The following is a 15,247-nucleotide window of genomic DNA, read 5'->3' as shown; positions in this document are numbered from 1 at the left end:
GAAGTTATAGCCCAAAACGCCTTTTCCTTTGTTGTAGCGCCACCTAGTGGCCGGCATGTCTGAATTTTTTTGTATGCTGAGAGACCGGGGGTCTGAACTAGTGATGCAAGTGGCATGTCCCAACCCTTTACGGTTTGGGCTGCAGCACCACTTTTACGTAAGGAATAGGAATAATAATAATAATCCCTACAAGAACAATAGGGTTCCCTGCCCCGCAGGGCTTGGGAACCGCGTTGCTCTGCAAAACGCGGTCCCAGCCCTACTCGGGCTTGGCCCCCTAAAAATGGTAAAATGAACCTTGAGAGAATCATATAAATAAATATTTGGTTGTTGTGTTACCTGATTATTACTGAGGGGTATGAGAAAACATTTCTTAACTAAATTAGTTTTATTTATTTTTTCATATTAATATTATTGACTTTTTTAACATCTACGGTGTTACTGTTACTGGTCAATTACGACCCATAAATATTTATTTCAGAAAAGAGCAAAAAAAACTTTTATTTCAGCATTATACAAACACACAATGAAAACCAGAACAAGTCACAACACAAAATATAGATTTGTAAGGTCAAATAAACAACAACCAATCAACAAATCGAAATCAATTACTAGTTCCAAAACTAGTAAAAAAAAAAAACAGTAAAAGTCTCTGTGTGCATGTGTATGTACAGATGTGTGACAAAAAGCAACACTTTTAGTGTTCTTTGCAGAGATATTTCTTGCAGGTAAAGCACAATACGTTTACCTTTCTGTCCTTAGTGCTTCGGCAGACCTGACACCTCTTATTTTTAGAATCAGGTGACCATTTTCACCAAAAACATGATCCAGAACTTGGCTCACTGTATATCTCCTAATTTTTGAATACTGCAAATAGGAGATGTGCTCTCTGTAAGTCACCAACTCTAAACTGAATTGACCTCACATGTCTGGATATGCCCGTCTGTTTGTTTCGCTTTTATGCAGGTATAAGGGCAAAAAAAGTCAAAATGAGAAACCCCCCAGAGCTCACATTATTTGGAGAAGAGCTGACTGTCATTGTGTTGGCTGACAGTGCACTTATGATTTCAGTTTTGGCTCTAGTTATTGTTTTTTAAATCTTATTTTATAACAGGGTCGAAAACGACCCTAACACCACCAGTGTTATAATTTCCACCAGAGCATTTTATACTTAAGTGAATTTATTTTTATTTTTTTTATTTTGTTGAAATAGAGGTTCCTGACAAAGTCAAGAAATCTTGATGCAATAAACAAAATGTAAGTGGTTCTTTTATGCATTTGAAATTCAAAACGGGTCGCTGGCAACCCTAACACGAGAGGAAGGTTAAGGCAACAGTTATCAAGCAATTTATCCTTAGGGGTGGTCTATCTTTAGTGATACCATGTCAAGTGGGGTGTGTGGCTTTTCATGGAGTTCTGCCCCCAAATCTAAAAAAATTAAGACAACAAACAAACTAACTAAGGCAGGCTATTAGGCTACACTTCTTTTTTCATAAACATAACTGACTCAAATTGCTTAACAGGGCCCTACGGTTACATTTTGCTTCCTATAGCACCATATTTGAAATACCAATGTCACAAACTGTCCAATTACAAATTCATTTTGTGAAATAATTTGAAAACATCACATTGCACATATCAGCAGTAATATCTCAACATACAGTTCATTTACTGGCCTGTACGTCTACAGATGACTAGCATGTCACTAGCACCAAGATACTGTAGCATTTGTCTACATTTCTAGCATAGCCTACATCATGTTAGAATAGCAATCAGTATGTTTGCAAAAGACAACACTCATCTAGCAGAGTTACCACTAAAGCTGTATAAACTGGAATGAATAGGATGTAAGAATTAATAGTGTGAAGATAGAAGGCACATTTGACATAAAGCAATGTCGAATTTGTATGATGAGGGAGAAACAGAGCCTGAGTGGGCCTGAAGAAGAAGAACGTTGAATACTGTAGTATTGCTGTCATATACTGTAGCTTCACAATTAATCGTATTTGTCGCTCAGTCACTGGATGTTTATGATAAGATGCAACACGTAGCTGCAGGCCTACAGCAATTATTTGACAATTAGTGCAACTTTGCTGTAGAACCTGATCGGTGTGGTATGATTCAATGGATCAAATTCCCATCATTAAAATATTCATGTCAGAATGCTCAGTCCTTGTTCGCCAGCAGATCATCCAGAATACGCTCACACATGTACAGGCAGCGAGGCACATGGAAGAGCCCTGAAGAAGAAAGGAGAAACAGTCATACAGTCAGTGGTTTAATTTGTGGTAATTCATTAGCTGTAATTTGTTTGGTAAAGCTGTCTCTGAATATACAACTAACAGCTGAGATCCCCTTTTTAAGAGTAAGGGGCCACTCACACTAGGGCCGCGGCCCCGTGCCAAAGCTTATTAGCATACTAAAGTCTAGAACGTTTGGCCTAGTGTGACCACGCCAACCGTATTCCAGCACGGAACAGCCCCTTGGCCACGGCCACCTGGGAGAGGTGTGCCGTGGCCAAAGTACAGATGCTAATGAGATGACACGCGCACAAGCAAGCGCACAGGCGGCGTTCCTGACGTGAATTTATTAAGGATGCATTGTGCGTTAACGTCCGCTGCCTTACTAGTCGGCACCAGAATTGCCCAACACTTGGACTTGTAGCTATAATGTGTGAGAATTAACGTGTGTGTGTAAGCCTAGGTGTGGGCTAATAAAAGAGGGAGAGAGCTAATTAGGTCGGCTCAGAAAGCACAGCAAAAAGGTTTTCGTGTTTACTCACGTTCGTCAGATGATTTTTTTTCTTTTTCCTCCCGTCAGCTGTCATAACTGCATTTACGCATGGCGGTGGAGACGCACCCAAAACAACACACGCGGCCCGGTGATAAGGAAACAGTATAGCCTACACTAAGGTTTAACAAGAAACTTTATAAAGACACTTAAAAAAACGATCTCTGCCCATACAAAAAGTTCTGACTTGGATTTGATGGAGCGATCGATGTGTACAAAACCATCCGGATACATATGGTCTGATGACGGGCCGTTATATTAATAATAAACAGCGTGCTGCACAAATATGAGACTGTCCACCGCGACCTATTACGTCAAGGCTACATTTAAAAAAAAAAACAATAGCTTAAGGATTCTCGTTGCTCTAATGTGGAAGTGGAATATTTGATGCAAATTTGGCCGGATGAAAATATTCACAAACAGTCGTATAGCCTACAAGTAGACTAAGCTCCAAATCCTAAACGCGCACGGTGACATAGGCAAGGTGCAAGTGTGCCCAGGCCACGAGCAGTGTGAGCACGGGCCTGCGGGGGGAGTGGGGAGGGGGGGGAATCGTGCTGAATCGTGCTGAGCACGGAACAGGCCAACGGCACTAGTGTGAGTGCGCCCTAAGAGTTTTGGTTTCACCCAGAGCTCAAACCAAACAGGACTGACTACTACAAGGACTTGTCTTGGTTCTGTTTCATCTGTTGACTCCCATTTCATTCAGGTTCTATGACAGGCTTTTATGTTGCTTTAGAATTCAGACAGTTCTACATGTGGATTATTTTCTTACCTTTAAAGGGGCCTCCTTTAAAATCCAGAGCAACGTTCCCTTCTTGTGTCAAATAGCCAAACCACTCTCCGCTCTTAGCATCAGGAAACTGCACAGTCAGGAACATTACCGTACAGTGTATTAGGCCAACAGTGCACTGAAACATGCAGATACAGCATACAGTAGGCTACGCATTTACTATACTAACAGATATTAACTTGTACCAAGCTTCAGAAGGTTCCATCTCTCTTGAGTCATCCACATTAAGCAATGTGTTGTTTAATGTGCAACAGTTCAACATTTCCCTTTCTAAAAGTGACATGAGCAGATGGATCCCAACATATGAATAATACATCCACCAAAAAGCTAAGCCTATTAATTAACAGGACGTTCCCTTAAAATGTTCCAACTATACCTTAACTACGTACTGAAAACTGTAAACTGGTCTTATTGCGCCTTGTTGGCTCTGCAGTTTAAACTCACATGGCTAAAGGTGTATTCATAAACTTGAGAGAATCTCTCCAGCAGCTCTGGCTTCTTGGTTTGACTGTAGGCCATCAGGAAGGCGATGAGCGCCTCACAGTGAGGCCACCACAGCTTCATGTTCCACTCCAACTGGTGAGATACAAAAGCAGTGTCACACAGCCTGATTTAATGCATTTGTTATACAACTCAATGCTAAATGAAACCTCCATCATCTGCATAGTACAATATTTCACCTGTGTGGGGCAGTAACCGTCCACATCCAGGAAGTAGAAGAGGCCCCCATGCTCTTTGTCCCAGCCTGTCTGGTAAGGCAGCTCTACAAACTTATCAATGGCAGTCTTCTGGAGCTCCGGGTCCCCTCGCTCAGCACTGAACTGGAGCAGGAACCAGCCTGCTTCCAGGGCATGGCCTGAGTCAGCATGTGGGGGGAAGAGGAAAGAGAAAAAGTGGAAAACGTTGAGGTAAGCAAGAAAGATCAGGAAACTTAGGCTTCCCCATGCACACAAAATGTGCTTGCTGTTATCTGGTGTTTACCTGGGTTCTGAAGTCGGCCCTGGCAACCAGGCAGCTCTGCTCCCTCAACTGACACACTTTCTAAAATAGCCGTGCCTCCTCTCTGTGGAAAGTTACACAAGAAGAAATAGGAGATTTTATACCCGGCATATTTAACAACTTGCACTTATCTTATATTACTCAGAGGGAAACTAACTTCTGCCGTCTGTTGCAAAGATAAGAAGCCCTCATCCAAAAGGCACACAGACTTTAGTAATAATGCAAATAACAAAAAATCAGCACGGCAACTTAACCCCAATCAACAGTATGTTGTGTGTGTATGTATGTACCTGAGCGTGTGCTTACAACCGTTTATGGGATCAGAAATGACTAAAGTGCATACAGTGTTATTGTATAGTACTATATTTTATTTTTATTTTTTTATAGGAACAAAACCACCTTCCCTTTATTTAGTAGGAAAAGGATTATTGAGGCAGTTTTCATGTCTGTCCTTGATTACGGTGATGTGGTTTACCGGCATGCATCACATTCAACTCCTAGACTCTGTTTTTCACTTTGCTTTAAGGTTCATCACAGGTGACGCTTATGACACACACCATTGTCTTTTATATGAAAAGGTTGGGTGGTCCTCTCTTAAAGAGAGACGTGACGCACATTGGCATGTTTTTATTTACAAAGCCTTGACCGGGAAGCTTCCATGCTTATGCTTTATGTCCCACAAGCCCGGTCTGAGCTGGGAAAGACAGCTTTTAGCTTCAGTGCCCCTGACTCCTGGAACAACTTACAGCAACAAATTAAACTAAATACCTTCATATCCTTTAACCAATTTAAACAAACTATCTTGAATCTGCCAAACTCTACCTGTAACTGTTTTAATTAGGCTATATTGTACTTTCACCCATTTCATTTTAATTGCTGCCACTCTTCACCACTGTGTAAAGGTTTCAATTGTTTTTTTTTCTTCTCTTCACCTGTTGTTGTGTATTTGATGTATTTGCATTGCATATTGTGTATGTATTGTTGTTTTTCCTTTGAATTTGTTTGAACTCGACTTCATTGTAAATGAGGGTCACCCCTCAATTGGTCTCTCGAGGATAAATAAAAGTTAAATGAAAATGTATAGAATAAACCTGACAGCCAGAATACATAACATCAGAGCTTTAAGAATATTGACACACCTGACTCTGTGACAAAGTCCTGTACTGGCCAACTTACATCAACTTCTATGTCCAACTCACTCATAAGGGAGCAAGAAGTTTGGTAGGCTTAAGGCAACAACTGTGTTTGATGTATCATAAAAATGTAAAGCAAAGCATACAGTATATTGGTGCTATATTAGATAACTAAAACAGTTAGGGCTTTTTAGTCAATCTCTGTGCTTAGAAAGTTGACTCGTACTCGCGGGATCTAAATATGAAGACGTATATTGTGTTTAAGTGTTATTACCAGCATAGACAGTTACAAGTTTTCTGATTATGGAAAAATACAAATGAATAGTGAAAAGGTGAACCAGATGTAGGAGTGTATTTTACGACAATGCTTTATAGTTTTTTGTTGCAGTCATATTCTTTTTTTAAACGCAATTTACTTTGCCTCAGCTTGCACAGGCAAAGTAAACCTGCACATATAGTTGGCTTTAAGTTACAATCTGGCCAAGTTTGACCGATACATTCAGTTCACATACAAAGTACTAGTAATCTTTAAAGCCTTGCAAGAATCACAACCAACTGACAGTCCTATCACGTTAACCATGAAGCATCCACCTTGTTTTGTGTCCATACCTGGATGTGTTGTAGAATCTGCTGCACACACCAGCTGCCCAGCTCTCTGTACTTCTGCACCACCTCCTGCCCCCGGCCTTCAGTCAGCTGTTGCACCAGACACAACAGCATCATGGGAACTGCCATGCCGTTGGTGGGAACGTCTCCCGGAAGCTGTGGCCGGCCCAGGCCTGACGAGTCCTTCTGAACCCAGTAGATCAACTGCTCCATCATCTGCTCCGCCTCCAGCTAGCAACACAACACAGCAATGCATCACATCAGCGCCTAATATTTTTTACATAGTGCTTCACAGCCAGCAAAACATGGATTCATAATGAATATTGCTGCAGACTTTTTATAGCAACATGTATCTAGAATATACTTTCAGATTAATCTTCTGTGGTCTTTAAGACTGTCATTTTTCAGGGGAACCATGATCCACATTTGCAAAAAAAAGGGTAACCAGTTTTTTTCCATAGCTCGATGAGTTTCAACATCCTGTTCTGCTCATATCAGCATAAAACCCAACTGCACTACAGAGAAGCTCACGGAATCACCAAATGAATACAGTTTCTTTCTACAGAAAGCCTGAATATGTTATGTATCATAGAGCTTTTACAGCATTTGACCTTATGCAAAGTTATCTGTTCAATTAAAAATGTGTTCTGAAGGTCGAATTACACAAAAGGGCAAGGGGTCCTGGAAATATATTAGGATTACTTTGAAAGACATGAATTTCCATTCAAAACTTTAGTGGTGAATGCCTCATTTTCTCCTGCATCACTCGTACATGTCACTGAAGAAGAAATCCGTTTGTGTATGACAGGAGTTGCAGGAGTTCCCTTGTCTGACGAGCAGGATGTGCTCATTAATTGTCATGGCAAGGTCTTGGATATGTCTTGTGTACCAGGGGACATATTAGCCTGTTAGGATAGAGTATGATACATTATGCACTTTTCATCAGCCTCTCAGATGGACCAATAGTTGGCAAGAGGGGAAACTTTGGCCTAGTTGTATGAGAGGAATGGTTAGGAAGGTACCAAGACTTTGAGGACCAGAAATATTCATACAAATATTCCATAACAATCTGGTCAGAAATAGTATCATCATCTTCTTTTGTTTGACGGACAGACCAACACAGTCCTCCAAAGGGCCCAAAAGTAGCAGGAATTCTTATCTTTTGCACAATATACAATTACATTTTCACAATGTCTTTGTACCTGCATCTCCTTGTCACCAGTGACCCTGCTCAGCTCATCCATGGCCATGATGTAGAAACACTCGCTGAATATAGTCCTCTGGATTTTCACTGCTTTCCCATCTCTTGTTAGGCAGAAGGCACACTTCAACGGGCCGCTGCTGCTGCTGGACACACGAGCAAACTTCCTCAAGAACGCTCCTCCTGAAATGCAAACGTGATAAGACACAAATATGAGCAATGAGTATAAAGCTCATCTCGGACGTGAAAAACTGGCTTCATCCACCTGTTAAATTAGTTCTCATTCAGACACAGGTGTAATACTTAACCATTTGTTACTGCTTTATTAAGACATGACAAGACTATAGGATATAGTTAGAATGTTTTTTTTTTGCTGGAAAAAAATCAGCCAGTGAAAATAGTAATGATAAGAAGGCTGAACAGTATTTTCTGTCATTTCACAAGCTGCCCGAGTGAAAGATTTGAAAAGACACACTGAGCCTAGGAATACAAAAACAAACAATTTTATATTTCACAGCTTTAAGTTCTTCATGGTGGAAATTTTCCTTTGCTATATTAGAGCCACATGAAAGATGTTTAATTCCCAATTCAAAAGCGCCCATGCTTATATGTGGGATACATCCTACTACTGCCCTCAGCCCAGATGGTAAAAGCCTTTTAAAGCGTCCAAGCAAACATCACAAACTAATGGTTGTCATGCTGAAATCACGGCCTGTTTTTCCTATAAGAGGTGACAGAGTACAGAGCACACACTATTAGCACTGTCATTAATCACTGAAGTGAATCTACAAAGGAACACTGTGCTGCACCATCTTCTGCAAAACAACTAGCATAACAAGATTTACATCACACACACACACACACACACACACACACACACACACACACACACACACACACACACACACACACACACACACACACACACACACAAACACACACACACACACACACACACACACGCACACACACACACACACACACACACACACACACACACACACACACACACACACACACCAGCTTTTGCTGCTTCAAGGATTTCGGGTTTGTGGAAGCGATCCATGGTTCGGTACAGGCGACAATACATCCATACCTGTGAAAGGAACAAATAATAGAAACACTCAACATCTGATGACCACAGTTCATACAGTTGATAACCTGACTTAGATCTTACCTGTCTACCCTGCAGCCAGACATACTTCAGCTCATCATAAACCTTCCCATCCCTCCCCAAACAAGTGAAGAAGCCCCTGAAACAGACAGCAGAGACTCATTACATGGACTGTAGCATGCCCACTACGGTCGTAAACTTACTTAGCATGCAAATTGGTACAATAAAAGCCATGAGCAGACGATATTTTATTTGGAACGTAGCTATACCCATGTACGGTGTCGTGAGAGTATTTCAGCCAGAAGTCCACTACGTTGTCCAGTTCTTGGCGAATCCGCTCTCGATACTCCTCCAGCTTTACCACAGACATTGTTTCTCTAAAAAGGAACAGTAACATCAGTCTGTGATAAAAAAGGTGTGGCACACCCCTTTCCCTTGTCAACCTTACTAATGAGAAAACGAAACACATTGTACAACAGGAATTGATTGACAATTTGAATCAAGTTGAAATTCGACTAAAACAAGTATTGCATGCAGTATACTGTCTGTATGCTGAACAAAGTTACTCCAAAAACTGAATGTAAATTTGTTATTGATGATTAAAACTAGTAATCACCTAAGATATAAGCTCTTGTTTTATTTTACATGGGACTTTTCCTACACCCCCCCACCCAAAAAAAAAGACACACACACAAACCAGTGCTTTTCAGGCCACTCTAGTTGTTACACTGCTTGCTTGCCAACAGACTGATTGGCTTTATCAAATGACAGGTATTTCCTGATAAACATGTGGTCTTGTGAAAAGGGATTATCATCCAAAGTACACTGTAATATAACATAAGAAGAAGATGATATAGGCTATATAACATATTTATAGTTTGAGGAATAACGAGTGGCGCGGCATCTGGAAATAATACTTATTGTAAATTCAATTCAACACCGACCTGACAGAAAAAAACACAAATGTGTTCATGACAGCATCAACAGTAAAAGCACCAACAGTGGGGAGAAAGTAACTAAGTACATTTACACAAGTAGGCTACTCTACATGTATTTTACTTTTAAAGTTATTAGTTACTTTGTAGACGAGACTTCACATTGTCTACAACAAACATGATTAGGGAATGATGATACAGTGGCACAGATAACACAACAGAGCAGTTCAAAGTACAGTCATATGAAAAAGTTTGGGAACCCCTCTCAGCCGGCATTATAATTGACTCTGCTTTCACAAAAAAATATATAAAAGTGGTATGTCTTTAATTTACCAGGAACAGCTAAGTACTGGGATATTTTCCAAACAAAGATTTTTTGAAAAGCAGTATTTGGTTGTATGAAATAAAATAAAATGTGAAAAACTGGCTGTGCAAAAATATAGGAACCCTTGTGGTTTTGTTGATTTTAATGCCTGTAACAGCATGTAAAACTGATGACTTTAAACACAAAGTTGGTTGGATTATGTTGTTAAGCCTTGAACCTCATAGAAATGTCTGTTTAATCATGAGAAAATGTATTGTAGGTGCCTAAATGCAAGTTGCACTTAGATCTGAAAAACAAAGATTGTTCATTGTCATGGTTTAGGGGAAGGCTACAAGAAGCTCTCCCAAAGGTTTCAATTGTCAATTTCGACTGTAGGGAACGTTGTCAGGAAATGGAAGGACACAGGCATAGTGGCAGTTAAACCCAGGCATGGCAGACCAAGAAAAAAACAGGAGCGGCATAGGTGGAGGATTGTGAGAATGGTTGCACACAACCCACAGATCACCTCCAAAGACCTGCAAGAACATCTGGCTGCAGATTGTGTATCTGTACATCGTTCAACAATTCAGCGCAATTTGCACCAAAACATCTGCTTTTTATAAAGACCAAATAACTTAATTTTTGTCTCATCAGTCCAAAGCATTTTCTTCCAATATGAAGCTGGCTTGTCTAAATGAGCTTTTGCATACTCCATGCAACTGTATCTGTGGCGTGGGCGCAGAAAGGGCTTCCTTCTCATCACCCGGCCATACAGATGTTTTGGTGCAAATTGCACTGAATTGTAGAACCATGTACAGATACACAATCTGCAGCCAGATGTTCTTGCAGGTCTTTGGAGGTGATCTTTGGGTTGTGTGCAACCATTCTCACAATCCGCCGCATATGCCGCTCTTGTACTTTTCTTGGTCTGCTAGACCTGGGTTTAACTGCAACTGTGCCTGTGTCCTTCCCAGACCCGTCGCCAGACCTCAGTCTTAAGGGGGGCATATGAAATGCATAGGGGGGCACAATTATTATTAGCCTACAGTACACTGTATATTTTTAATAGTCCTATACTCTATTCGCGCAGCACGTAATCATCACGTTAAACTAACCAACAGCGGTAGCCTAGCCTATAACATGTCCTCATAATTTAAAGCAATAGGCCTACATTACATAGAAGCAATGTTATGAATATCCATAAAACACTTGACTATTCAACATATTAGATGTAGCCTAACACCAGACTAGATAGTAAATAGCACCAGACGCATATCTCAAACATTGCATTTTAAAGCAGTCACACACACACACACACACACACACACACACACACACACAAACGGTAGCCTACTTTGAGTGGAGGCAGGGCTGTGCTCTCTCCAGTCCCTTCTATCAGTACAGCGGGAGGCGGCGTTTCTCCGAGCTCAACCTCCTCATCAACATATCTTTCGGCCTCCGGGTTCAAAGCAGCCAGTGCGCCAATGAGCTTGCTACTACGCTCTCCAAAACGCGCATCCATCTCTCCTTGCACAGCTTCAATAACACTGTAAAATACTCTTGAACTCAGTCTTTTCGTCTATGTCACTTTGTGACGGACCAACTGTTTCCTCAACTGCAAATCCGCGGAGGTTCTTGTAAATTGTGCGTCTTCTCTTGCTTGGACCGGGTTCGGTCCGGGGTCAGTCTCCGGCACAGCCTCGATGGCCGTGGCTGGAGGAGCGCAGAGTACTGTGGCTTCACGCAATCAGAAGTGTCACCGCGCTGAACAAGTCCATAATTTCGGCTTGTAGTAGTCTGTTATGTGACAACAGTTTGGAGATCCGATTTGGCAGAGGAGACTGTTGGTGGGCTTTTCAACCATTAGGCCTACCGAATATCGATTATGATGAACTAGAAATGAAATAGTAAGCCGGCGAAAACTCATCCAGCTTCACTTTCAAAAATGCGCGGTAACATGTTGAGCGGCTGCATTGACGTATTACGTAGGCCTACGCAGCCTTACTTTCTTTTCAGTAAGGCCGTGATAGGCTGTTGCAGTGTAGATAGACTCCCATCAATCAAACAAAATCACACCATTGTTTATTTATATTTTAAATGTTTTGATGATAAAGAATGCAACATTAGTATTTATCAACCCAAAATTAGCTACTATGATAGTATAAAATAAAAATTAAAGTAATTTTTTTTTTGAGAGATCTGTGCCCCAAGTGGGGGGGCACGAGCATTTCTGGGGGCGGGCCCGGCCCCCTATGGCCCGCCCATAGCGACGGGTATGGTCCTTCCATTCCCTGACAACGTTCCTTACAGTAGAAATTGACAATTGAAACCTTTGGGAAAGCTTCTTGTAGCCTTCCCCTAAACCATGACAATGAATAATCTTTGTTTTTAAGATCTTTTGGGAGCTGTTTTGATGATCGCATTCTGTCTCACTTCTGCAGAGAGTCAAAGAGAAGTAGAACTTGCATTTAGGCACCTAAAATACCTTTTATCATGATAAAACAGACCTTTATATGAGGTTCAAGGCTTAACAACATAATCCAACACCAATTTTGTGTTTAAAGTCCTCAGTTTTACATGCTGTTACATGCATTAAAATCAGCAAGACCACAAGGGTTCCCATATTTTTGCACAGCCAGTTTTTCACATTTTATTTAATTTCATAAAACTAAATACTGCTTTTCAAAAAATCTTTGTTTGGAAAACATCCCAGTAGTTAGCTGTTCCTGGTAAATTAAAGACATACCACTTTTATCTTTTTTGTGTGAAAGCAGAGTCAATTATAATGCCGGCTGAGAGGGGTTCCCAAACTTTTTCATATGACTGTATCTTCTGCCCCCGACCAGCTTCTAATGCACCAATAATTAAATGAATGACCTACATTTTAAATAGCACTATGAAGGAGACAATTATGTAGGCCTACAACCTGTATTCTTACTTTAACTACATTTGGTTTATAATAGCCTACTTCTATTCTATTTGAACTTCGAGTATATGTACTTCGAGGTAGGCTTTATGATACTTTGACTTAAGAAAACTGAGGAGTGTTTTATGTCCTGCAACAACTATTACCAGTTGGCTTATCTTTTTATTTTATTCTTGAGAATAAGTGACGTTTTAACCTTTAACGTCGAAGGCTAAACGCACACACTGGGATTTCTGAATGCAGTTCGGCTAGCTTGCTGCACCCTAAAAAAACTAAAAGTTAGCGGCAGTCATATTTTGTTTATTAAACTGTGAGCCGAGCATAAAGCGTCTGGTGTCTTGAGAAAAGGCGTGAACAAATACCGCTGTGCTGTCTGTAAACATGTTGTCCAGTCCTGTCTGTCAGTCCTCGTCGTCTGTCATTTTATTCGCCGTAATAACAACATTGAGAAAAAAAACTGCGTAACAGGTAATGGGTTATTACCTTCTAGTCCCCCTTCGCACCTACGGCTGTAGTAGACTGTCCAGCAGCAGTGTTCAGCGCGCTCTGTATGAAGACGAGCAGTCATATGACCAGCTGATCAGCTGCTCTGAGGAGGAAGTAGAAAGAAAGCGCACTACGTCCATGCTCTTAACACGGACCTCTGCTGCTGCTCAAGTGTGCTGTAATTGGCTTCAGAAAAAAATCAGAACCCTTCACTCTATGAAATCACTGTATTGTGTTCTACATCCAAATTTAAAGACATTTTGCAGACTCAGTAGCTTATTGCCTAAATCACAATGTCAATGTAGGCTAAACGTGTTTTTGATGGTATATAGTGTTTTGAATACTTTTGCAGATGTGTTTAGACTACTAGAGAAGAAATGGACAAGGCCATATCTGCATTGTCACAGGCAGAGAGGAAAATAGAGACCTAAAATTATCTGTGTATTAGAATGAATCTTCTTAAAAAAAAAAGAAAAAAAAAATGTTCTAACTGTAGTAGCTGTGTATCTGTGTATCTGAATCTTATGGCAGTGGGGGCGGGACCCGATAAGCCTTTGGCTTCTCCAGCTTCCCTTCGGACGATAACACAAAGTAATATGTATGAATATGCAATGAGAAAATTATGTATTATGTGTAATTGTCCGGAATAATAATAATAAATAAATAAATAAATAGGCCCTATAGCCTAATCAAAGTCTGTTGAAATTACTTGACATTGTGGCCTATATTATGTGGGCCTACAACCTAAAGTGAAGGAAGGTTGTACATAATAATGGCCATCTACTGTATATGATTCCCATCGGTTCCTACTGTCGTTGAGAAACCAGCAGATGGCAGCATGGACTGCTTAAAATGACCAGCAGTCAAAGTTCCTCTACATGGGCTACTTGACATTTGTTCATTTAAAACATGTCATTAGGCCTACGCATCAGGATGATCAAACGTATAACGGTAGAAAACTTAAAAAAGTACAAGAATAAAAGAATAATCTCACAGCACATAGCTGATAGACCAGACAGAATCATAAGCTCACAGAGCTGCCGACTGCTATGGCTGTCCACTGACTCCTGGTGGATGACCTTTGACATCTTCTCAGATGCTGTGTGATGCTGAGTCCTTCAGTTATACCGTGCACTGAGAGCAGTCATTTAAATGAGCAGCACTGCAGCAAGTGCTTTGCAGTCTCTTTATCCTCTTAGGGTGTATTCACACATGCCGTGTTTAGTTCGGTTGAAACGAACTCAGATGCACTTCTGCCTTCGGTGCGCATCTTTCAGGCAGGTGTGAATACAGCAATCGCACTCGGGTGCGGACCAAACAAACGCTCCGAGACCCAGCTGAAGAGGTAGTCTCGATGCGTTTCCAAACGCACTCTGCTGCAGTTCGTTTGTGGTGTGAATTTGTTCGGACTCGATCCGACCCAAATGCAGGAGGCACTGTGCCTTTTCTTTCTTTTCTTTTTTAATAAATAGCCGTCAGCTTCACATTATGGGAAAGTGTTGTTGTCACCATTATTAGGAAGATTAGTTGTGGTTTGACCGGGAGCCCAGAACAATATAAATGCTGAATGTGTTCAGCGATCAGATGAAGGAGAGGGGAGTGTCTCTCGCACAGTGCCAACAGGTTCACGCTGCGCAAGAAGTGTGTGTTTTTATTTTGCTTCCCATGTACGGGACCGTCAATACTATCCCCGTGTCAGTTTGGAGCTGAACTGCGCCGACCCAGCTGATACACAGCTTAATCAGCTGAGTGTCAGCTTGAGCCTATTCTTCTCGCGTGACGCGCATCCAGCACCAAAAATACAGTAAAAATGATTTTTCACATCGTAGGCTACAAGCCACATAACGTGGCATTGACATAAGGCTACACATTATGACCATATGAAACAACAATAATTTGATGTTTTTCCTCTTTATTTATAGGTTAGATGTAGGCCCTTTTATTATTTTTAGCCCCATAT

At 41.0% G+C, this 15,247-nt stretch overlaps 1 protein-coding gene across 2 annotated transcripts; it reads right to left on the bottom strand.

Annotated features, from left to right (window-relative positions):
• Window positions 1-514: 514 nt before the first annotated feature.
• renbp (renin binding protein) lies at window positions 515-13,326 on the bottom strand. 2 transcript variants are annotated; one of them, XM_080030435.1, is made up of 11 exons: window positions 13,285-13,326; window positions 8,906-9,013; window positions 8,700-8,775; window positions 8,543-8,618; window positions 7,524-7,705; window positions 6,325-6,552; window positions 4,565-4,646; window positions 4,264-4,439; window positions 4,028-4,159; window positions 3,566-3,653; window positions 515-2,240 (listed from the first exon to the last, which is right to left on the bottom strand). In XM_080030435.1, the coding sequence occupies exons 2-11, from the start codon at window positions 9,004-9,006 to the stop codon at window positions 2,167-2,169; spliced, it is 1,215 nt and encodes a 404-aa protein (XP_079886561.1). In that variant the 5' UTR covers window positions 9,007-9,013; window positions 13,285-13,326; the 3' UTR covers window positions 515-2,166. The 2 variants fall into 2 exon arrangements, with proteins under 2 accessions (XP_079886561.1, XP_079886560.1); XM_080030434.1 differs by lacking the exon at window positions 13,285-13,326 and having other exon boundaries at window positions 8,906-9,140.
• Between the last annotated feature and the right edge of the window lie 1,921 nt (window positions 13,327-15,247).

The sequence above is a fragment of the Ammodytes marinus genome (assembly GCF_949987685.1).
Source record: "Ammodytes marinus genome assembly, chromosome: 7".
Classification (NCBI taxonomy): domain Eukaryota; kingdom Metazoa; phylum Chordata; class Actinopteri; order Uranoscopiformes; family Ammodytidae; genus Ammodytes; species Ammodytes marinus.
This window is presented reverse-complemented; position numbering and strand designations above follow the sequence as displayed.